The sequence below is a fragment of the Schistocerca nitens genome, chromosome 2 (genome assembly GCF_023898315.1).
Source record: "Schistocerca nitens isolate TAMUIC-IGC-003100 chromosome 2, iqSchNite1.1, whole genome shotgun sequence".
Classification (NCBI taxonomy): Eukaryota; Metazoa; Arthropoda; class Insecta; order Orthoptera; family Acrididae; genus Schistocerca; species Schistocerca nitens.
In genome coordinates this window covers 826,225,997-826,251,449 of record NC_064615.1, presented here as the reverse complement: position 1 = coordinate 826,251,449, position 25,453 = coordinate 826,225,997, and the positions used below count along the sequence as shown (strand labels likewise).

The following is a 25,453-nucleotide window of genomic DNA, read 5'->3' as shown; positions in this document are numbered from 1 at the left end:
ATAAATGTCAGCAATGATGGTTACACTTTGGGGAAGCAGGAGTTGCTGCTATGTTTGGGCTCAACCATTTCTTTCTTTTACTTACGTTAGCATAAAGATACCATTTCTCATCATCAGTGATGATACAAGATAGGAATAGTTGGTGTTGTTCGTGATCCAATTGATGACGAGCAAGTAGAGATGCACATGCCGCCACCCGCTGATTTTTGTGATTTTGGCTTAGAGCATGCAGTACCCACACACCTGATTTTTGAACATTCTCCATTGCATGAAAATGTCGCATGATGGTGGAATGATCAGATTTCATCACATTTGCCAGTTCTTGAGTACAGTGAGGTGGATCCTTGTGGATTAACATGTTTAAACAATTTCGATCAAACCCTTAAGGTCTTCCTGAAGGTGGAGAGCCACTAATATCAAAATGATCTTCCTTAAAATGAGAAAAACATTTTCTTGCTGTGCCCTGTCCAATGGTATTATCTACATACAAGGCACGAGTTTCTGGCTGCCTCAACTGAACTCAAACACACGAATATGTCGAAAATCTTCTGATTTCTCCCCTTGCCACTCCATTTTCTTGCATCCACAGCTCCACTCATTATCTCCAAACAACCGTATGTAAACACAAATAGCAACAGTCAACTATAAATAAAAACTGACAATCAATAAATAAACCCATTGCAACTGGAAGACTAACATGCAAAAGAAAAACACTATGAACTTACACACAAACCTAATAATACAATTCGGGTGTATACAGCCCATGGACTGAACAAGGTGACACACTGGTTACCACTCTGGACTCGCATTCGGGAGGACGACAGTTCAAACCCATGTCCAGCCATCCTGATTTAGGTTATCCGTGATTTCCCTAAATCACTTCAGGCAAATGCCAGAGTGGTTCCTTTGAAAGGACATGGCCAACTTCCTTCCCCACCTTTCCCCACTCTGATGGGACCGATGACCTCACTGTTTGTCCCCTCCCCCAAAATCAATCAATCAATCAACCAACCAACCAACCAACCAACCAACCAACCAAGAGCCTAGGACAAGCAGGAAAAATCTGGGAAAAACTTGTGAATTTCTTAGAATTCTGGAAGTTTTTCATTGTTTTAGTTTTCAGTTAAATTACTACATAACCCCGCTTTTACGTTCCTGGAATTAACGTTTTCCCACCATTTATGACATTTTTTATCGGTCCTGTCAAATTTCCTATATCCACAATGTTAATTTGCACCTGATTTTGCATCAACATATTTATAATTTTCCCGCGATTTACGCATTCCAAAAATGTTTGTGGAGAAAATATGATGCTGGCATAATGTTGACCATCCAGTAGTGTTTACAAATATTAAGTGGTTAAGTTTCTTACCATGAGGGCACTCTATTCAGCAGATTTGAATGTGTAAATGAGTAAAAGTTGTAACAATTTGTGCCGTATCTCCCGCCGCTGCCAAGCTCTACTTGGCGTGGTGGCTGATGGGAGTAATTAGGTTCGTTTGAATGAAGATATCATGACCAATCAAACCATTTCCAAACTGTCTCTACTGAGCAAATGCAGGGTTTCATGATTGTTGTGATTATTGTGACACCTTTGTCGAACCATATTTAGCATGTTTCGGCATATGGCCACTTGGAGTGCTAGTTGACACCTTCATTCACTTTGCGTTGCTCAAATGTGTTCAGTGTACCCACAGTGCCAATTACATATTGTAATAATGCTGAGCAAAACTTGTTTCGAGAATTTATTCTTGTTGTCAAGTGCAGTATTTACGTATGTATTTTTTGTGTTGTTACACAAACAAACAACGTGAGTGATAGTGTGTGTGTGTGTGTGTGTGTGTGTGTGTGTGTGTGTGGTTTCTTACGTAACTGATGAGGCACACAGTATCTGATAACCTCAAAAACGATGAGTACAGTGCAAGAGACGCAGAATAACACATATTCAAACACTATACAAAATACTTATTTACATATTTGCACTTGACAACGAGAAAAAATTCTCAAAACACGTTGTGCTAAGCATGAGAAAATACTAACTGGTGCAGTATTTCTTTATTCAAATAATGAATGACAGCTGCAGGCTTTCCAAAAACATCGATTGTGACATTTGAAATTAAAAATTCTCGAAATACATAACAAGTCCAGTATTTCATTATTTAAACAATGAATGACAGCTGCAGGCTTTCCAAAAACATCGATTATGATGGTTGGTTGGTTGGTTTGTGGGATTAAAGGGACCAGACTGCTACGGTCATCGGTCCCTTTTTCCAAGTGCTAAAAACACCCACAGAGAATAAAAACGGTTAACAGAAGAAAGCACAGACGACACAGAACAAGAGAAACTGAGACAAAGACCAGACAAAACGAACTAAAATCACACAGAGTGTGACGGTGGTTGGCCGACCATAGAAATAAAAAAAGGAAAAGCCAACCACTTAAAACACATTAAAAAATCAGTGTAAAACTGGAGGCCAAAGGCCAGAATCAACACAAAACAAGAAGATAAAACAGAAACACTTAGATTAAATGATAAAAACCCCCTGCCCGAATAAAACGTAAAACTAAGTCAGCCGTAGCAGAGTCATCTGTTAAAAGGGCAGGGAGCGTGTCAGGCAGTGCGAACGACTGCCTGAGCACAGCTAAAAGCGGACACTCCAATAAAATATGGACCACAGATAAAACGGAGCCGCAGTGACATAGAGGTGCGTCCTCACGGCGCAATAAGTGGCCGTGCGTAAGCCGAGTGTGCCCAATGCGCAGCCGGCAGAGGACAACAGACTCCTTGCGGGAGACCCGCATGGACGACCGCCACACAGTCGTCGTCGCCTTGATTGGACGGAGTTTGTTGGGCGTGGGCAGATTGCACCATTCAGCGTCCCAAACCGAAAGAACTTCGCGGCGTAAGACTGCCCGCAAATCAGTCTCCGGGAGGCCAGTCCCCAGTGATGATTTACTAGTGGCCTCTTTCGCCAGGCGGTCAACATTCTCATTGCCAGGCATCCCAACATGGCCTGGGGTCCACACGAAGACCACAGAGCGGCCGCAACGCGCAAGAGTATGCAGGGACTCATGGATAGCCATCACCAGACGAGAACGAGGGAAACACTGGTCGAGAGCTCGTAAACCGCTCAGGGAATCGCTACAGATAACGAAGGACTCACCTGAGCAGGAGCGGATATACTCTAGTGCACGAAAGATGGCAACCAGCTCAGCAGTGTAAATGCTGCAGCCATCCGGCAAGGAACGTTGTTCGGAATGGTCCCCTAGAGTTAGCGCATACCCGACACGACCAGCAACCATCAAACCGTCAGTGTAAACAATTCCAGAGCCCTGATACGTGGCCAGGATGGAATAAAAGTGGCGGCGGAAGGCCTCTGGAGGGACAGAGTCCTTCGAGCCCTGTGCCATGTCGAGCCGAAGGCAAGGGCGAGGAACACACCACGGGGGTGTACGCAGAGGTGCCCGGAAAGGAGGTGGAACAGGGAAAAATCCAAGCCCGGAGAGAAGCTCCTTGACGCGCACGGCGATCGGACAACCCGACCGGGGCCGACGTTCTGGCAGATGGACGACTGACTGCGGGAACAGCACACGGTAATTTGGATGCCCGGGCAAGCTAAAAACATGGGCAGCATAAGCAGCCAGTAATTGTTGGCGTCATAACCGCAGTGGAGGGACACCTGCCTCCACTAGTATGCTGTCCACAGGGCTGGTGCGGAAAGCACCAGTGCCAAGGCATATCCCGCTGTGGAGAATTGGGTCCAGCACCCGCAATGCAGATGGGGATGCTGAGCCATAAGCCAGGCTCCCATAATCCAGACAGGACTGGATTAACGCCTGGTAGAGCCGTAACAGGGTAGAGCGGTCGGCGCCCCAGCGGGTGTGGCTCAAACATCGCAGAGCATTGAGATCCCGCCAACACGCCTGTTTGAGCTGCCGGATATGAGGCAGCCAAGTCAATCGGGCATCGAAAACCACCCCCAAAAACCTGTGTGATTCCACCACTGAAAGAAGTTCGCCGTTAAGAGAAAGCTGCGGCTCCAGGTGGACAGTACGTCGCCGGCAGAAATGCATCACGCAGGTCTTGGCTGCCGAAAACTGGAATCTTGGCTGCCGAAAACTGGAACCCATGAGCTACAACCCAAGACTGCGCCTTGCGGATAGCGCCCTGTAGCTGACATTCAACAGCTGCAATGCCAGTAGAGCTCTAGTAAAGGCAGAAGTCGTCAGCATACAGGGAAGCGGAGACAGAATTTCCCACGGCCGCAGCGAGCCCGTTAATGGCTATTAAAAACAGGCAGACACTTAAAACAGAACCCTGTGGCACACCGGTCTACTGGACGTGGGAGGAACTATATGAGGCCGCGACTTGCACGCGGAAGGTACGATACGACAGAAAATTGCGGATAAAAATCGGCAGAGGACCCAGAAGACCCCATCTATGAAGCGTAGAAAGGATGTGATGACGCCATGTCGTATCGTACGCCTTCCGCATGTCGAAAAAGACAGCGACCAGGTGCTGACGGTGGGCAAAGGCAGTACGGATGGCCGACTCCAGGCTCACCAGATTGTCGGTGGCGGAGCGGCCTTTACGGAACCCACCCTGAGACGGAGCCAGAAGGCCCCGAGACTCCAGTACCCAATTTAAGCGCCGGCTCACCATCCGTTCAAGCAACTTGCAAAGAACGTTGGTGAGGCTAATGGGACGGTAGCTGTCCACCTCCAGAGGGTTCTTTCCAGGTTTCAAAATGGGGATGACAATGCTTTTCCGCCATTGCAACGGAAACTCCCCCTCGACCCAAAGACGGTTGTAAAGGTTGAGGAGGCATCGCTGGCAGTCCACTGAAAGGTGTTTCAGCATCTGACAGTGGATGCCATCTGGCCCAGGAGCAGTATCAGGGCAAGCGGCTAGGGCACTGCGAAATTCCCACTCACTGAATGGAGCATTGTAAGATTCTGGGTGGTGGGTGCGAAACGAAAGGCTCCGACGTTCCATCCGCTCTTTAATGGAGCGGAAGGCCTGAGGGTAATTCGCAAAAGCGGAACTCATAGCAAAATGCTGTGCTAAGCGGTTTGCAATGACGTCGGAGTCAGTACAAACTGCGCCATTCAGTGAGAGCGCAGGGATGCTGACAGGGGTCCGATAGCCGTAGACGCGTCGAATCTTGGCCCAGACCTGCGATGGAGTGACATGGAGGCCAATGGTGGACACATACCACTCCCAGCACTCCTTCTTGCCTTGGCGGATAAGGAGGCGGGCCCACGCATGCAGCCGTTTAAAGGCGATAAGGTGGTCTATGGAGGGATGTCGCGTGTGACACTGGAGCGCCCGCCGGCGATCTTTAATCGCTTCAGCGATCTCAGGCGACCACCAAGGCACAGCCCTCCGCCGAGGGGACCCAGAAGAACGGGGAATGGCAGATTTGGCGGCAGTAACAATGCCGGTGGTGACCGATTGAACCACCACATCAATGTCATCAGTAGAGAGAGGCTCAATAGCAGCAGTGGAGGAGAACAAGTCCCAGTCAGCCTTATTCGAGGTCCTCAGCTGACGCCAGAATCTCCACCTCGTCCTCAGAGGCAGAGCTTGTAGGAAGCGGTGGGATGGGTGCCACCGCAATATCGTTGGTCTTGGGGACTTTCTTCTTTTTCTGCTTGTTGCGCTGTGCCTTCGGTGGTTCAGGCTTCAGTCTCAGGGACAGACGACGACCGTGAGGCCCTACGACCAGGGACTGGTGGTTGTTTCAACCACTTGCGGGCGTCCGCTTTTCCACTGGTCGGAACTTGCGAAGGGAGGTCCCCAAGGGATCCCTTCCTGGCGAGAGGAGCCGAAGAAGTCTTACGCTTCTCCGGCTGGGAAGGGGGAGCTGATGTCCCCGATGGTTGGGAGGGTGTTGCTCCTGGAGAAGATGGAGCAGGAGCAACAGGGTGTGAAGTGGCCCCCACAATCAAGGGGGCTTTTGGGTGCTGACCAATCTTAGAACCAACCGTATGGGACGACACAGGAGATGGAAGAACCGTCGTTGCAGCAGCGGCGTATGTTGACGTCATTGGCACAGGATGGAGTCTCTCATATTTCCGCCTAGCCTCAGAGTAGGTCAGGCGGTCCAGAGTTTTATATTCCATTATCTTCCGTTCTTTCTGGAAGATCCTACAGTCCGGCGAGCAGGGGGAATGGTGTTCTCCGCAGTTAACACAGATAGGAGGCGGGGCACATGGAGTATCAGGATGCTAAGGACGTCCACAATCCCGACACGTGATGCTGGAAGTACAAGCGAGACGACATGTGCCCGAACTGCCAGCATTTAAAACACCGCATCGGAGGAGGGATATATGGCTGGCTTCACATCACAACGGTAAACCATCACCTTAACCTTTTCGGGTAAGACATCACCCTCAAAGGTCAAGATGAAGGCACCGATGGCTACCTGATTATCCCTCGGACCCCGATGGACGCGCAGGATGAAGTGAACACCTCGTCGTTCTAGGTTGGCACGTAGTTCATCGTCGGACTGCAGAAGAAGATCCCTGTGGAATATAATACCCTGGACCATGTTTAAACTATTATGGGGAGTGATGGTGACGGAAACATCCCCCAACTTGTCACAAGTGAGCAACCTCCGTGACTGGGCAGAGGATGCTGTTTGGATGAGAACCAACCCAGAGCGCATTTTGGACAAGCCCTCCACCTCCCCGAACTTGTCCTCTAAATGCTCCACAAAAAACTGAGGCTTAGTTTGCATAAAAGATTCACCATCAACCCGCATACAGACAAGGTACCGGGGTGAATAATCTCCACTGCTGTCCTTAGACATGCGTTCCTCCCATGGAGTGGCCAGGGAGGGAAATGATCTTGGATTGAATTGCTTGCCGTTGAGGTTAGACCTCGATCGCTTAGAGACTGCTGGTGGAGGCCCACCAGCGAGAGATGATGTACCACGCTTCATTGCGGGTCATCCGCCCTGATGCCACCCACTCCGACCAGGGGCTCTCCCCACGGGCGCCACCCAGCCACAGCAAAGACCACCTGGCAGGATGGCCTTTGCTGGGAGTCCCGATGCCCCAGAGGGATAGGCATCTACTCCTCGGCATACGTGGGGAGGTAGCAGCTCAGGCATCAGCAGTGCGATCCCTGTGTAGTCAGGGGGCTACCACCAAGAGGGTACATGATGACCCCACCACAACGGACTGGCTACCATGCTGGATGTCGGGTGTCGAATATCCATATGTGTCAGGAGGGCAAAGATGGAAGTTCATAATGGAGGGCATGTATGCTGCCCAGAACACAGAGCAGCTGATGTGGCTGGAAGCACGGTGTAAGGCCAACTCCATGACAATATTGGGTGTGCCAGATCTTAGGGCAAGATGGATATATAATACACCACGTAAGGCGTCCTTCCCCAAATGGTACGCACTAACAGAAAATTTTGAAAGGTAGTGGTCACATTAAGGCCGAAACGTTTGAGACTCCTTTTAGTCGCCTCTTACGACAGGCAGGAATACCGCGGGCCTATTCTAACCCCCGAACCCGCAGGGGGATCGATTATGATGTCTGAAATTAAGTTACATGTTTCCACTTCGCAGACAGTTATCAACTCCAGTTACATCAGCGGTTTTTATTAGATAATAAAAAATTCCATGACTAGTCTTCTGATGCCTGTTATGTACATATATCATACATCAAGTGCAAGGGGATATCCTATATGTAACTTTCGCAGCTCAAAACATTATTTCCCACATTTTACATTTTCCCGTGTTTTAAACCTTTTTTTGGAAGTCCCTTGAAAAGTGTAAAAGCGAGTTTTCACTGTATTGTAATTTTGACTGGCAAGAACTGGTACTCTAATGTAGAATTTTACTTTAGCCTGTTACTGCAGAATATCACTGCAGCAATAAAACATAAATGACAGAATAACACCAAAATAATATTTTAGTAGCAAAGAAAATACACCCTTTACAGAAACAAAATACAATTCACACACAAGTGTCAGCCAACAGCAAAATGTGTCAACGGCTTTAAAATGAAAACTATCCAATACTTCAAAACAACAAGCTGCTTTTGATGAACGTCATGTCACAACTGTTTACATTTCTAACATGTTGTGGGAAAATACACCAAATTGTTGTTCGAAGCATTACTTTCAAAGTAAATTTCCTTTTACACAAGATTAATTATGTTACGAGTGAAAATGAGCGATGAATTTCTTTAATCGCGGAGCATTTGAATCTCATTCAAAACTTAACATTTAAGGAGCAGCCACTTAAAAACATTTCATTGCAAAAGGCCAGCCGTTTAAGCCATTATTTAAAATTTTACTGGCATTTTTCTGTTTGATATATCTTAAAGGATAACACACACTGAAAAAGACAAAACTTCAAGGTTAATTTTTCATATTTGATTTAGTTTTTTTGTAGATTACAAATTATGCAATAACAATGGCAAAACGTATAATTATTCTATATAAAGGGGGAAGTGAGTTCTTGAGCAGTTTTATTTATAATTGGCTTTTCTACGGAAAACTCAAAGTGCTCAACAGAATGTGTATTCAGCCACGTAACCCTCGAAATGTTCGGTGCACAACAGTGAAATTTATAATCATGCTCATCAGAAATATTCAGCTGCTACAATTTAAGTTGTGCTCTTAGGATTCTGCGCAAGATGCAAGATGGGGGGGGGGGGGGGAGGGGGGGGGATATTTACTAACAATGTTTTCCTTGTGTGTGTGTGTGTGTGTGTGTGTGTGTGTGTGTGTGTGTGTGTGTGAGAGATAGAGAGAGAGAGAGAGAGAGTGTGTGTGTTTCCCCCTTTTTGTATTATATATCCATTTATGCACCACATATATTACAAAAATATGTAGCCTATGTCCATGCAAAAATATATTAGAGAACCGTGTAAAAATTTGAATTAAATCGGCAGAGAACTTTCCGAGGTTTTCGCTAATCCACATTTCCTGTTTATGTATTAGATACATTTATGTATTATTATATTTAAAAAATATTCAGCAAGTGTCTGAATTTTTATTAGAGCCTGATGTAAAAATTTCAAATTAAATGGTCACGAGCTTTTTGAGATTTTTGCTAACAACATTTCTCCTTTACTTATTATATATCCATTTATGTACCACTTATATTACAGAAATATGTACTCTATGTCCAACCAGTAAATCAGAGTATGTAGTGATTCGAGAATTTCTGTGTAAATTCTAGAACCACTCAGCCTTCTACCATCTTCAACACATGATATTCTGGATATGAGTGTGGAATGGTAGAATCCTACCTATTGTGCGCCACATGTTTGTGTGTGCAGGTTTCAGATCAGTCAGGGGAAGAAACTACACGCGGCAGTCGGACGGCACCGACAAGTACCTGTCGGGCAATCCATACATGTTTTAGTGAGTGTGTAAGGAAGAACCATGGAGTTTATATGTAGCTCTGGGCTTATTGTGTCATTGACTATTGTTATTAGAACAAGAACAGTTGAAAAAGAAGAACAGTTGAAAAAGAACTCTTGTACACTCTTGACGCAACCTTGTTAGAGGCAAGACTAATTTTATGATTCATGTTAAGAAATGTCATGGTATCCAAGCCAACTTTCTTTTAACTGTAATCCAATTGGTTTCTAACGTCTGACTGTACGAGAGACTTGCAGGAAGTTACATATTCATGTGGAAAGTGAGATTTTTATTGTATATGGAGGTCAAATACATCGTTAATTGACAAAAAGTAAAGTTTGTATGTCTACTCATTTCATAAGTAGAAAGAGTCTAAAAATTCCTGTACCTAGCATTATTCGACAGAGAAGAAGTCAAGAGGGTTTCCAGCAGTCGGCTATTCGGTAAAGAAAAGTGGCTGCAAATACCAAGTAAGTTATCTCGTAAAGAAGTGGAAGGTGGGTTGGGGGAATAAGCTGATATAACCCACATCCATATTCGCACTTTAAGTCATCAGAACTTTAGAACGTGGCGACCTGTGTGAAAGGACTGAGAAAACAGGAATTTTACGTCAAAAACGAGAGAACAAGCTGTTATGTGTTACCATAGTAACCAAACATAATAAGACAAGGGAATTACTCTGAGACACTGGAATATGTTCAAATATCCAATGGAGCGAAATTTAAATGGAAAAACATTGAAGAAATGAAAAATTCACAACGATAAAAATAGTACAGAAGATTTCGACGCATTGTCTAAGTAGAAGTACGCACAGATTGCTTTAGCTAAGAAGATCCAGTGTGGGGAATATACAGCTCTCACACACATTGTGGGGACACAGACACGGAAACCAACATACACACCCGATGCCACCAACACCAACTGCTGTTTGCCGGTGCTGACCTACCTCCACATCCGCTCACCTATACAATGTGAATTTTACGCCGGGTGAGTGTGAAACAAACTTGATTACTTTAGTACGAAGTGGTACAAGATACTGTTGAATGAACTTTTATTGTGTAATTATCATATTTAAAGTCAGTTTTAAATGAGTAAAAGAACTAAGGCATATAAAAGTATGGAAAATAAACAACAGGTTGGGGAAACTCAAGACCCTGCTATGGCCATGAAAATTAGCAAAGAAGTGCCTGACTGGGCTGAGCTGATAAATTTAATCAAATCTCAGAGTCTTAAGTTAAACTCATTAAGTTCTCAATTAATGATCAGAGTGCGACTCTAAGTAAAGAACTAGACTTAGTAAATTATCAATTAAATGCTCAGAGTGAAACTCTAAATATTCAAAGGATAAATTTAGGTTTGTTAAACGCCAAAGTCGACTCTCAAAGCAAGGAATTTAGTAATCTATGCGAAGGCATGGGTGCTTTGACGACTGAATTTGACGCCATAAGTAATAAAGTAGAAAATTTAAAAGGAGATTTAAAGAACGAGTTGACAGATTCTTTGGCCACTCTTATAAATGATATGTTTACTAATCTTAGTCAGAAACAGAATGACACTTTTCGAGTTTTATCGAAAATGTTAGAACTTGACATAGAGAACAAATGAAATAATGTAGAATCAGAACTTATTGAATAGTTAGGATCTTTTGAAACCATCTACAATATGAAATATAATGATGTAAGACAGGGAATGAATACTTTGAAAGAAAGTATAGATAAGCATAATGAATTAATGCCAATCATTCAATCACAAATTACAGGTGTCAATACATGGGTAGATAATGCAGAAAGGAATTTCAAAGAGAAAATAGCTAACTCTGATATTATAAATGTAATTAGTTTGGAGGAACAATTTGGAGAAATTATAGATCGAAAGGTTACTGAGAGAATAACATCTGGGATCGTGTCGCCTATTCCTTCTTCCCAACTTAATGATACCAGGAAGGGTAAGGATGACGTGGGGAGAGAAATTAAGCTTATCCAAGACAAAATAGAAAAAAGGGAAACTTCACCTAATGTCGTGTTAACTAGTGAAGCGGTGACTGATTTGCAATGGGGAACTTATTCAGGGTTATCTAGACAATTCCGTAAATTTAAGCCAGATGTAGATGTACATCCAACCCATTTCTTAAAAAGATTTAACCAAGCTTCGCCAAAAAATTGGGAAGATTCCAAGGAGATCGAATTTGCTGTGGGGTACCTTCTACGGGAAGCCTCAGAATGGGCAACAGTAAATATTGAGAACTTTTCCTCTTGGGAAGACTTTACAAAAAAAATTTGAAGAGAAGTACTGGTCTGCCAGTGCTCAAGAAAAGTTAATATCAGATCTGTGAGACCCAAAATATTATAATAATACTTGGGGTACTATGAGGAAATATTTCGATTGGCATTTAAGACAAGCAAAAAAGGGGGAGGGATATTACAATGTAAAGGATGTAAAATTGTATATCCCCCCAGGGATGTTAACATTCTAAGTTAATGGGCGGAGTAACGATCGTTGGATCCTGAGTTGTTTTCGGTGTTTTTCCCCAAATAGTTTCCTGCACCGAATTCCTTTAAAATCTAAAACTATTCTGTAATCTTATTGCTCAGAAAACTGGATAGGACTATGTAATAGAGAACAACTTAAGAGAATCACAGAAAAAAAGTGATACCTAGACAAAATAAACTAAATAGATTATTATATTTGTGGAAAATATTATAAGATGTGACTAGCTGTACAACTGTTATACCATAGTGTATAGGTTTTCAATTTTGTATAGAGTATTTTATACCTTTTATGAGATGTGATATAGATGGGAGGGTTTGTACAAATTTTGAAAGGGGTGGATATTGTAGCTAAAAGCATGATTTACGAGAACAGATAAATCATGACTAACACAAAACACACATCACACCTTTCAAACAACCCTCACAAACAAGTGTGCCTGATTTTTCATCATTTGTCGTTTCCATAGCGTTGCTAGGATTTCCTTTGGGGACCTCAAAGGGTGAAGGTGGGACACGTCCATTCTGTAGGAAACGATACACCAAACATCCTCTGATGTCTCATTCAAGTACCTGAGGGGTAAGGATCCTAGGGAAGAGGGGTGGGAAGGGTTTCCTGTCTTTGGGGCTATCTTCTTTCTCTTCTTCGATCCTTGCATCCATATCTATTTTTCCTTTCTTACTTCTCCTTTCAGGTCCTGTCTATTTTTTCCCTATTCCCATATTCACAAACTTCTATTGCTGAAGTCCTCCCTTATCTCCGTAGTTACTAAAAACCTAAATCTTATCTTTAGATAAGAAGGCCAAAGAATCAGACTACACTAACACACATCCACATATACACAAATATACACTTCTACACAAACATTAAATCACATAAGAGGAAGCCTGTCACGATGTGAGAACCACCAGGTGTTGTAGGGAAAACGTGTACATATGGAAATATGCGCACATATGTAGGAAGTTATGACGGTTCTACATCAAATATAAATAAGAAGAGGTGCACATACATAACAAACAACTATAAAATAGTAATGAGTAATGAATAAATAAGACAGAGGTGTGAGAAAAGAAAGAAAATGAAAGTAGGAGTAGAATTAGTCATGTCGATCATTAAGAAACATCTGTGTAATGAGTACTCTGATGAATTGAAGGATAGAGGGACGTAAATAGTATATGTAGACATAGTACCTATTGAAAATATAGAAGTTTATAAGTAGAGGAGGACTCTAGGGAGTAAATGATATGTTAAAGAATGAATGCGAAGTTTACGTAGATTTATATCTTTACCAGAAAACACTTAATTATGGTATACATAGAAATGTATACTAGGGGAATGAACCATGAGGCCTACTCAGAAAGGATAAGGGGGGCTTACCCGACATTCACTAATTATAAAGGGCTGGCATACCTACGTGGAGAGAGGACGATATGTGGCCTAAAAAATAGCGATGTTTTGTAAGGGGTGTATCTATCAGAATGGAAAGAGGAAGTGCTCTCATACAGTCAACCCACAACCAAGGAATAGAAACTGATCCTAGGAGAAGGGGACAGTATAGTGACAAAAGTCACAAATTTTATAGGGATCATTCTGGGAAGTGTGAATTCTATGAACAACTAGCATTATTATGTTTTGTGGAAGTAAATGAATGCCAATAGAACACTTTCATTTCATCCAGAGTTCCTCCAAGCTACAAATAATGAAAATAGTACATACTAGGAAAAAGATAGTACGAAGATTACAATTGGAAAAAAGAAGAGTGTCCTCACAACTCCTAAATATTAGTAAACCTGACTAAAACCATGAGTAAATGCTCATGTCTTAATAACAAAGCAAAATAAGAAAAGAGTAGAAAAACAATAAGAGAAAGATTGTTCATGAGAGGACAGAGAATTGTTATTGAAAGTAAAGATACGTATATAAACATATGTAAGAAATGTATACTGTTAAGATACGAAATGTTATTATGAGTGATATTATTTGCATAATGATTATGTACAAAATATCAGGTGTTCAATCTGAGAGGAGGGGGATATGTAGTGATTCGAGAATTTCTGTGTAAATTCTAGAACCACTCAGCCTTCTACCATCTCGAACACACGATTTTCTGGATATGTGTGTGGGATGATAGAATCCTACCTACTGGGTGTCACATGTTTGTGTGTGCAGGTTTCAAATCAGTCGGGGGAAGAAACTACACGCGGCAGTCGGACGGCACCGACAAGTACCTGTCGGGCAATCCATACATGTTTTAGTGAGTGTGTAAGGAAGAACCATGGAGTTTATATGTAGCTCTGGGCTTATTGTGTCATTGACTATTGTTATTAGAACAAGAACAGTTGAAAAAGAAGAACAGTTGAAAAAGAACTCTTGTACACTCTTGACGCAACCTTGTTAGAGGCAAGACTAATTTTATGATTCATGTTAAGAAAGGTCGTGGTATCCAAGCCAACTTTCTTTTAACTGTAACCCAATTTGTTTCTAATGTCTGACTGTATGAGAGACTTGCAAGAAGTTACATATTCATGTGGAAAGTGAGATTTTTATTGTGTATGGAGGTCAAATACATCGTTAGTTGACGAAAAGTAAAGTTTGTATGTCTATTTATTTCATAAGTAGAAAGAGTCTAAAAATTCCTGTACCTAGCATTATTTGACGGAGAAGAAGTCAAGAGGGTTTCCAGCAGTCGGATATTCGGTAAAGAAGAGTGGCTGCAAATTCTAAGTAAGTCATCTTGTAAAGAAGTGGAAGGTGCTTTTGGGGAGTAAGCCGATATAACCCATCTCCACACTCGCACTGTAAATCGTCAGAATGTTAGAAGTATCACCTAAATATTGTAACTAAATTGCTCAAGGACTTTTCAAGATTTTTGTTAATGTGTCCTCTTCAAGTCTTATATAACTGAAAAACATGTATCCTATGTCTGCCAGAGTGTTTATTAGAGTACTGTGTAAAAATATGAAGTAAATTGGTCAAAAATTTTCAAGATTTTTGCTAACAGTGTTTCCCCTTTATGTTTTATATATATATATATATATATTGATGTACCATATGTATTAAAAAAATATCTAGACTATGTCCATCTGAACCTTTATGAGAGTGTCGCGAAAAAATTGAAGTATTTTTGAGATTTTCAGTAACGCATTTTATATAATAAAACAAATATAGATTTTTATATACCATATATATTTTTAAAAATGTGTAGTCAACATATGTACAAATATTTATTACAGTATCACATAAAAATTTGGAGTGAATCAGTCATGAACATTTCACATTTTTTTCCAACTATGTTTCCCATTTATGTAGTATATATTTATATACCATATGTATTAAAAATCTGAAGCTTATGTCGCTTCTGAATTTGGTGCTGCAGAAGCGCTGCACCGGCAAACAGATGCTTGAATACATTTCAGAATGTTCTCCATACTGCGTTTCTGAATACGCGGTGAAGCCAATCGCGTACTGTAATAACAGAGAGTGTTGAGCTTCAGAATTACTGGCTACCAGTGTACAAAGTTCCAAGGTAAACGACCCAATTAAGGCAAATATTATTCCAGCCAGAAAAGCTTTATTAGAAGTTTATTAGAGAAAAAATTTGAAATGATTTCATCAAGAACTTCGTTATTTTTGTTAGTAAACTTCCCCATTTATATGTTGTTTATTGTTGTGGTCTTCAGTCCTGAGACTGGTTTGATGCAGCTCTCCATGCTACTCTATCCTTTGCAGTACCTACTGCAGCCTACATCCTTCTGTAACTGCTTAGTGTATTCATCTCTTGGTCTCCCTCTACAATTTTTACCATCCATGCTGCCCTCCAGTACTAAATTGGTGATCCCTTGATGCCTCAGAACATGTCCCACCAAAAGGTCCCTTCTTCTAGTCAAGTTGTGCAACAAACTCCTCTTCTCCCAAATTCTATTCAATATCTCCTCATTAGTTACGTGATCTACCCATCTAATCTTCAGCATTCTTCTGTAGCACCACATTTCGAAAGCTTTTATTCTCTTCTTGTCCAAACTATTTATCGTTCATGTTTCACTTCCATACATGGCTACCCTCCATACAAATACTTTCAGAAACGACTCCCTGACCCTTAAATCAATACTCGATGTTAGCAAATTTATATAGTGCATATATACTTATATACCACATACATTCCAAAAATTTGTAGCCCACGTCCGTCCCAGGCTTTATTAGATTATCATGTAAAATTTTGAAGTTAACTGGTCACAAACTTTTCAAGATTTTTGGTAACAATGTTAAACTATGACTTATTTTCATATAGAATTTTGGGCGAATATATTAAAAAACATGCAGCCTATGTCCGTCCGAAAATTTATTAGCATATCACGTAAAAATCTGGGGTAAATCAGCCAAGAACTTTCCGACTTTTTAGTAAAAACCTTTTCCATATATATACTTATATACCAAACTCTTTGTTAGTGTAGTCAGGTTGTGGGTGTAATGGTTCAGGGATTCCGGACTGGAGCAGATTCGTTTTCCACGAAGACCTAGGCTGTAGGGAAGGGACCGTTTGATGTGGAATGGGTGGCAGCTGTCATAATGGAGGTACTGTTGCTTGTTGGTGGGTTTGATGTGGACGGACGTGTGAAGGTGGCCATTGGACAGGTGGAGGTCAACGTCAAGGAAAGTGGCATGGGATTTGGAGTAGGACCAGGTGAATCTGATGGAACCAAAGGAGTTGAGGTTGGAGAGGAAATTCTGGAGTAGTTCTTCACTGTGAGTCCAGATCATGAAGATGTCATCAATAAATCTGTACCAAACTTTGGGTTGGCAGGCCTGGGTAACCAAGAAGGCTTCCTCTAAGCGACCCATGAATAGGTTGGCGTATGAGGGGGCCATACTGGTACCCATGGCTGTTCCCTTTAGTTGTTGGTATGTCTGGCCTTCAAAAGTGAAGAAGTTGTGGGTCAGGATGATGAGGAAAGAGGTTTTAGGTAGGGTGGCAGGTGATCGGCATGAAAGGAAATGCTCCATCGCAGCGAGGCCCTGGACGTGCGGAATATTTGCGTATAAGGAAGTGGCATCAATGGTTACAAGGATGGTTTCCGGGGGTTACAGATTGGGTAAGGATTCCAGGCGTTTGAGAAAGTGGTTGGTGCCTTTGATGAAGGATGGGAGACTGCATGTAATGGGTTGAAGGTGTTGATCTACGTAGGCAGAGATATGTTCTGTGGGGGCTTGGTAACCAGCTACAATGGGGCGGCCGGGATGATTGGGTTTGTGGATTTTAGGACCTGCCTACACTGTGATGCATTCTATGTGGGAATGACCTGCAACAAACTGTCCATTCACATGAATGGACACAGGCAGACAGTGCTTGTTGGTAATGAGGATCACCCTGTGGCTAAACATGCCTTGGTGCACGGCCAGCACATCTTGGCACAGTGTTACACTGTCCGGGTTATCTGGATACTTCCCACTAACACCAACCTATCCGAACTCCGGAGATGGGAACTTGCTCTTCAATATATCCTCTCTTCCCGTTACCCACCAGGCCTCAATCTCCGCTAATTTCAAGTTGCCGCCACTCATACCTCACCTGTCATTCAACATCATCTTTGCCTCTTCACTTCTGCCTCGACTGACATCTCTGCCCAAACTCTTTGTCTTCTAATATGTCTGCTTGTGAGATGTCTGCTTGTGTCTGTATATGTGTGGATGGATATGTGTGTGTGTGCGAGTGTATACCCGTCCTTTTTTCCCCCTAAGGTAAGTCTTTCCGCTCCCGGGATTGGAATGACTCCTTACCCTCTCCCCTAAAACCCACATCCTTTCGTCTTTCCCTCTCCTTCCCTCTTTCCTGATGAGGCAACAGTTTGTTGCGAAAGCTTGAATTTTGTGTGTGTGTTTGTATTTGTTTGTTTGTCTATCGACCTGCCAGCGCTTTCGTTCGGTAAGTCACATCATCTTTGTTTTTAGATATATTTTTCCCCCGTGGAATGTTTCCCTATATATATATATATATATATATATATATATATATATATGGAGAGGGTAAGGTGTCATTCCAATCCCGGGAGCGGAAAGGTTTGCAGGGCAAAGTTATCAATGTATTTGTGACATCGAGATAAATGAGATGTCGGGGTGAAGTTTTACAACCTTTATTTGAAAACAGTTACAAAAATTGCTCAAAATTATGTCGTCCTGCTCGAATGCATGCTGTGCAATCATGCTGGAGTGACTGTGAAACTCTTTCATATGTTCCTGGCAAAGTGTAAATTGCACTGGAGGCTGCCATAATGCATACTACTGGCTCTCCATCAGTATCCAGATTTCAGGTGACCCAGAAGAAAAAAATCAAAGGGGATCAAGTCGGGGGAATATGCAGGCCATGCCACCGGCCCACTGTGCCCTATCCAGTGCTCACCAAAAGTTTCATCCAAATGCATTTGCAATGCATGCCTAAAGTTCACAGGTACACATCATGTTGTTACCACATACACTGTCACATGTTGAGTAGAACACGTTCCAACAACTCTGGCAGAGTTTCTTGCAAAAAGATTAAGTGTCTGTCTGTGTTAAGTCACTGGGACAACATGTATGGACCAATCAGATTATCACCTACCAAGCTGGCTCATATGTTGACATCAAAGCACTCTTGGTGGCCATGAATAAAGGCAGCAAGCAAATCTCCCCATGCCCACACATGGTGACTGTCTGTTGAACATACCCTCTTGTGTAAAGGATGCCTCATCTGTAAAAAGTACATGGTTTGGGAAGTCCTGTTGAATGGCACACTTTTGTAAAAACCACTTCCAGAATTCAATTTGATGTGGAAAATTGTCTGGATTAAAGGCCTGAATGTTCCACAGGCGGTAGGTTTGTAAATCATCTTCATGCCAAACAAGCCAAACTGTGGAATGGCTTACACCAATTTCTTGTGACCTTGTTGAGCGTGTGCTTTCCAGCCTGCTAACTTCAAGCCCTGGTGTACGCACTGTGCATTGACAACTGCTGCTGTCAGGCCTTTGCAACTGTAACACAAAATGAATATATCGTGTTTTGAAGAAGGCTTTAAATGTACACATGCCATTATGAGAATGTGCCAGTGATTCCGTCTCTCATAGGGACCTGTGGATGCCAGTATATGTGCATGGATCTGACACTCCACAATTCGGAAACTGCCAAATGTACAAATGTTGGACCGCGTGAGCACTTCCATTCACCACCCCATAAGCACAGTGCATGTCGCCCATTCCTCCCAAAAACAGCGTTCCATTTCCTGTCTGCTCCACATAGTAACAAATACAAGAGCGTCCCTGTTTTATGACAAACTGAAGCAGGGCGAACCAGACTCCACAGTGTGCACACATGCTGTCATATATGCAGCACTTATCAAACAGGCATTTGCACAATCAAAAGCAATGTGTTCATGTGCCAGTAACAGGTGGCGGAAAGCCTGTAGTGTTGTCCTGCCTGGAATATCCACAACTATGTTGGCTACAGCAACTGCAAATAAAGATCATAAAACTACAACCCAGCATCTCTTTTACCATGATGTTACAATACAAGGAAATCGTGGTCCTGCAGACCTGCTACCAGGGGGCTCGATTGGCATGCTGTGTGCCAACCATCTTGGCGCCGCACGACGCTGTTCAACAACACCTAGTGCCATACGCTAAGGGATGTGGGCATGGGTTGCTATATGAAACACAAGCCCTCTAATTTTCTACATTCATTTCAGATACACTTTGTGTGTGTGTGTGTGTGTGTGTGTGTGTGTGTGTGTGTGTGTGTGTGTGTGTGTGCTCGCAGAACCACAGATTTTTGAGTGAAATGTGCTAACAATAGAACTTTTGCAGCAGTTGAAGTAATGTAAAACAAATGTTGTACTCACAATTTTAAAATGTTCATAAAAGCATTAAAATAATTCCCCCCCCCCCCCCCAAATATGTCCATCTGAACATTTATTAGAGTATTCCGTAAAAATTAGAAGTACAGTGTTCAAGAACTTTCTGATATATTAGTGGCTCAGTAGTGAAGCAATAAAATGTGATCAAATTTGGCAGTACACATCATACAAAATAAAGGCCTGTAAATGCCCAAATATTCTGCAACAAAAATCAGCAGTAGCGAATTTATACATACAACTTACAATCTAGCCTCTCGACCCGCTGATATGAACAAAGAGCTACTTCCTCATTCAGAGTTCCAGAGTCACTATACCATCCCAAATTAATGTTGGAGAAGCTAGCAAGCTCTTTAGAGTCACGAGATGAGCTTCGCTGATGCTTTTTACGGCGGAAAAAACTCCGCCGAGCAGATGTTGTACCACGTCTGGCATCACCCTCCAAGTCACCAACACTGCGTCGAAGAAGTAATTCTTCATCTACTCTGTAAAGACAAAAGCAAATACTGAATAGTGTTTTAAACAATGGTGATGTGACTATTCAAAAGACAAATCTTCCTTAGTTTTCAAAGTAAACCACAGATGGCTAGATGATTAGGACTATGTTGTAATGACACAAGTACAACAGAGTGAACAGTACATGTTGACACATTGAGATGTCATTAATTTCTATCACGTGACCACAGGCTAGGCTTACAACACTGTCAAATCAATGTTTTGTTTTAATAGTGTCCTGTCATTGAACCCCTCATCAAAGAAGAAAAACCTGTTGCTGCTCAAATTCATCTAAGACTTGTGCATGAATATGGAGACGTGTACAAAGATGACAGCAGTGTTAGAAAAAGGGTGAAAAACTTCAAAGATGGGAACACCAGCACTCTTGATTCATAACAAGGAAAGAGCTGACAAGTTACCTAGGGAAGACATATATGCCACTGTGTTCAAAATCACATCAAAACTTGCAACAGAACACAGTGCAATGGTAGAAATTAGTCGCAGCTTGGGTTATCCCATAGTTCGATTTCATTGGGGTCCAACATTTTTTTTTGCGTGAATATCAAAGAGCTCCCCCCTCATGAACCATGGACCTTGCCGTTGGTGGGGAAGCTTATGTGCCACAGCGATACAGATGGCGTACCATAGGTGCAACCACAATGAAGGGGTATCTGTTGAGAGGCCAGACAAACGTGTGGTTCCTGAAGAGGGGCAGCAGCCTTTTCAGCAGTTGAAGGGGCAACAGTCTGGATGATTGACTGATCTGGCCTTGTAACACTAACCAAAACGGCCTTGCTGTGCTGGTACTGCGAACAGCTGAAAGCAAGGGGAAACTACAGCAGTAATTTTTCCCGAGGGCATTCAGCTTTACTGTATGGTTAAATGATGATGGCATCCTCTTGGGTAAAATATTCTGGAGGTGAAATAGTCCCCCAATCGGATCTCCGGGCGGGGACTACTCAAGAAGACATCATTATCAGGAGAAAGAAAACTGGCGTTCTACGGATCGGAGCATGGAATGTTAGATCCCTTAATCAGGCAGGTACGTTAGAAAATTTAAAAAGTCAAATGGATAGGTTAAAGCTAGATATAGTGGGAATTAGTGAAGTTCGGTGGCAGGAGGAACAAGACTTTTGGTCAGGTGAATACAGGGTTATAAATACAAAATCAAATAGGGGTAATGCAGGAGTAGGTTTAATAATGAATAAAAAAAAATAGGAATGCAGGTAAGCTACTACAAACAGCATAGTGAACGCATTATTGTGGCCAAGATAGACACAAAGCTCATGCCTACTACAGTAGTACAAGTTTATATGCCAACTAGCTCTGCAGATGATGAAGAAATTGATGAAATGTATGATGAGATTTAATAGGCATGGGTGACTGGAATTCAAGAGTAGGAAAAGGGAGAGAAGGAAACACAGTAGGTGAATATGGATTGGGGGTAAGAAACAAAAGAGGAAGCCGTCTGGTAGAATTTTGCACAGAGCATAACTTAATCATAGCTAACACTTGGTTCAAGAATCATAAAAGAAGGTTGTATACATAGAAGATCCTGGAGATACTAGAAGGTATCAGGTAGATTATATAATGGTAAGACAGAGATTTAGGAACCAGGTTTTAAATTGTAAGACATTTCCAGGGGCAGATGTGGACTCTGACCACAATCTATTGGTTATCAACTGCAGATTAAAACTGAAGAAACTGCGCAAAGGTGGGAATTTAAGGAGTTGGGATCTGGATAAACTGACTAAACCAGAGGTTCTACAGAGTTTCAGGGAGAGCATAAGGGAATAATTGACAGGAATGGGAGAAAGAAATACAGTAGAAGAAGAATGGGTAGCTTTGAGGGATGAAGTAGTGAAGGCAGCAGAGGATCAAGTAGGTAAAAAGACGGAGGCTAGTAGAAATCCTTGGGTAACAGAAGAAATATTGAATTTAATTGATGAAAGGAGAAAATATAAAAATGCAGTAAATGAAGCAGGCAAAAAGGAATACAAACGTCTCAAAAATGAGATCGACAGGAAGTGCAAAATGGCTAAGCAGGGATGGCTAGAGGACAAATGTAAGGATGTAGAGGTTTATCTCACTAGGGGTAAGATAGATACTGCCTACAGGAAAATTAAAGAGACCTTTGGAGAAAAGATAGCCACTTGTATGAATATCAAGAGCTCAGATGGAAACCCAGTTCTAAGCAAACAAGGGAAAGCAGAAAGGTGGAAGGAGTATATAGAGGGTCTATACAAGGGCGATGTACTTGAGGACAATATTATGGAAATGGAAGAGTATGTAGATGAAGATGAAATGGGAGATACGATACTGCGTGAAGAGTTTGACAGAGCACTGAAAGACCTGAGCTGAAATAAGGCCCCAGGAGTAGACAACATTCCATTAGAACTACTGATAGCCTTGGGAGAGCCTGTCCTGACAAAACTCTACCATCTGGTGAGCAAGATGTACAAGACAGGCGAAATACCCTCAGACTTCAAGAAGAATATAACAACTCCAATCCCAAAGAAAGCAGGTGCTGACAGATGTGAAAATTACCAAACTATCAGTTTAATAAGTCATAGCTGCAAAATAATAACACAAATTCTTTACAGACGAATGAAAAAATTGGTAGAAGCTGACCTCGGGGAAGATGAGTTTGGATTCCGTAGAAATATTGGAACATTTTTCAAAAAAAAATTAACTGTTAACACTGCATTATACATGCCTGATTTTACTGTATTTTTACAGCACTGGAAATAACAGATCATTCACTTAAGATTTGGGTACATTTCTGAACATCTGAGGAATACATTTATTAAACCACATATTACTACCACAAATTGAAACAACAGTTTTATTTAAACATTTTACTCCATTCTGGTCTGCTGTGCATTATTACAGGACTTACAACACAATTTTCTTGACAATAATTGTTTGCTTTACAGTGTTAACGAAGATCCTATTGTTCAATTAAAATTAATTGATAGGTGACATCTGTCACTTGCGGCTACAAGTGTTAATCGCTGCTGGCTACCACTCGTTTATAGGTGACATACGAACACAGCTAATCTCTTCACAGAAGTTGTTAATGTGTAACGTGCAGCAATGTTGGAAGTGGCCATCACAAGATAGGATGGAAATGCAAGGTACTCTGTTGACAGCTGATTTTAAGTGACCAATGACTGAACTGCGGCAGATGATGTGTTTTGTAGCCCTGAATTTAAACTCGTGTCCCAAGCAGGACGTCATGATGTACAGTGTATCAGAGGAAACAGTGATCAACAATCTGTGGTGGAACTTAAATCATGATTGCTTTCTTCAGGCATTCAAGGCTAGCCTCTATGAGCAAACTCACAACGTAAAAATTTCATAATGTTAGTGTGTGCATAACGATCTTACGCAGCAAAATTTAAATTTCAGTGGTAAAAGCAAACTGTAATTTTGCACTGTCATTGGTTACCTGAAACTATCCCCACACTGATTACATGAGAGGCCATGTTACCAACTAATGAGCAGTTTTGTTGGCACTTGGTTGCGGATTATAGGCGACACAAGCAGGGTCCAAACGAAAAAGAGAGTGACAGAAAAAAAAGAAAACAAAAAAGTCAATACAATGAGGAAAATGATGTGGCAATGTACTGGAAAGAAGAAAGAAATACATTCACATCAAATACGTGAATATAAATCATACTCAAAGTCTTTAGATTAGATTCAGAAAATAATAAATTTCTCTGCATTTGACAAGATTTGAAACTACGACCTTCCACACATCAGGTTTATACACTAACCACTATGCTATATAATTACAGTTCAAAAAGTAGTTGAATTTAGGAGTCTAATGACCCAGTCACAATGATTAACTGCAGCCTTAAAAAAAATGGTTTCATGCAATGTTATGTGAAGCTTATCTGATGTAAGCCAATCTCTCTGGTTATAATAATTCCATAGGTGTGGCTGAATCTCATCTTGCGCAGAAGAATCCAGTTGTGTTTGGTTACTGCTGTGTAAGAAACATGAGAAAGCTGGACAAGGTACTGAAAATGAAATGACTAATTGTTGTGGCAGTCTGGCAACTGCAAACGGTTTGCTTGCTCTGATGGGAGGAAGGCAGATCCAATGTGTGAATTGTTAACTATCAGGTAATTTTAACTGGACTATACACAAATCGTGTTGACACACCCTCCCTCCACACAACACAAGGCACTATGCAAAACAGTCAGACAACCACAATACTCACAGGGGCTAACAGCCACTAATATGAAGCAATGTTAGTGATAGTCTAGCTCACTTAGTATTGTATATCTAAAAACAAAGATGATGTGACTTACCGAACGAAAGTGCTGGCAGGTCGATAGACACACAAACATACACACGAAATTCAAGCTTTCGCAACAAATTGTTGCTTCATCAGGAAAGAGAGAAGGAGAGGGAAAGACAAAAGGATGTGGGTTTTAAGGGAGAGGGTAAGGAGTCATTCCAATCCCGGGAGCGGAAAGACTTACCTTGGGTGAAAAAAGGACAGGTATACACTCACACACACATACATATCCATCTGCACAAACACAGACACAAGCAGACATTTGTAAAGGCAAAGAGTTTGGGCAGATATGTCAGTTGAGGCGGAAGTAGAGGCAAAGATGTTGTTGAAAGACAGGTGAGGTATGAGCGGCGGCAAATTGAAATTAGCGGAGATTGAGGCCTGGTGTATAACGAGAAAAGGATATACTGAAGGGGAAGTTCCCATCTCCAGAGTTCTGACAGGTTGGTGTTAGTGGGAAGTATCCAGGCCGTCCACCTAACCTTCGTAACCTCTTAGTTCATTCCTATGAAATCCCCAAACCACCTTCCCTACCCTCTGGCTCCTACCCTTGTAACTGCCCCCGGTGTAAAACTTGTCCCATGCACCCTCCCACCACCACCTACTCCAGTCCTGTAACCCAGAAGGTGTACACGATCAATGGCAGAGCCACGTGTGAAAGCACCCACGTGATTTACCAACTGACCTGTCTACACTGTGAAGCTTTCTATGTGGGAATGACCAGCAACAAACTGTCCATTCACATGAATGGACACAGGCAGACAGTGTTTGTTGGTAATGAGGATCACCCTGTGGCTAAACATGCCTTGGTGCACGGCCAGCACATCTTGGCACAGTGTTACACCGTCCGGGTTATCTGGATACTTCCCACTATCACCAACCTGTCAGAACTCC

The 25,453-nt window shown here is 42.2% G+C and overlaps 1 protein-coding gene across 1 annotated transcript in view; it reads right to left on the bottom strand.

Moving 5' to 3' along the window:
* LOC126237091 (disks large homolog 5-like) overlaps positions 1–25,453 on the bottom strand; it is a 212,172-nt gene that overhangs the window by 12,136 nt on the left and 174,583 nt on the right. The window contains exon 24 of the mRNA XM_049946894.1: positions 20,002–20,240. Coding sequence (XP_049802851.1) covers positions 20,002–20,240 — 239 coding nt within the window. The remainder of the gene's footprint in view (positions 1–20,001; positions 20,241–25,453) is intronic.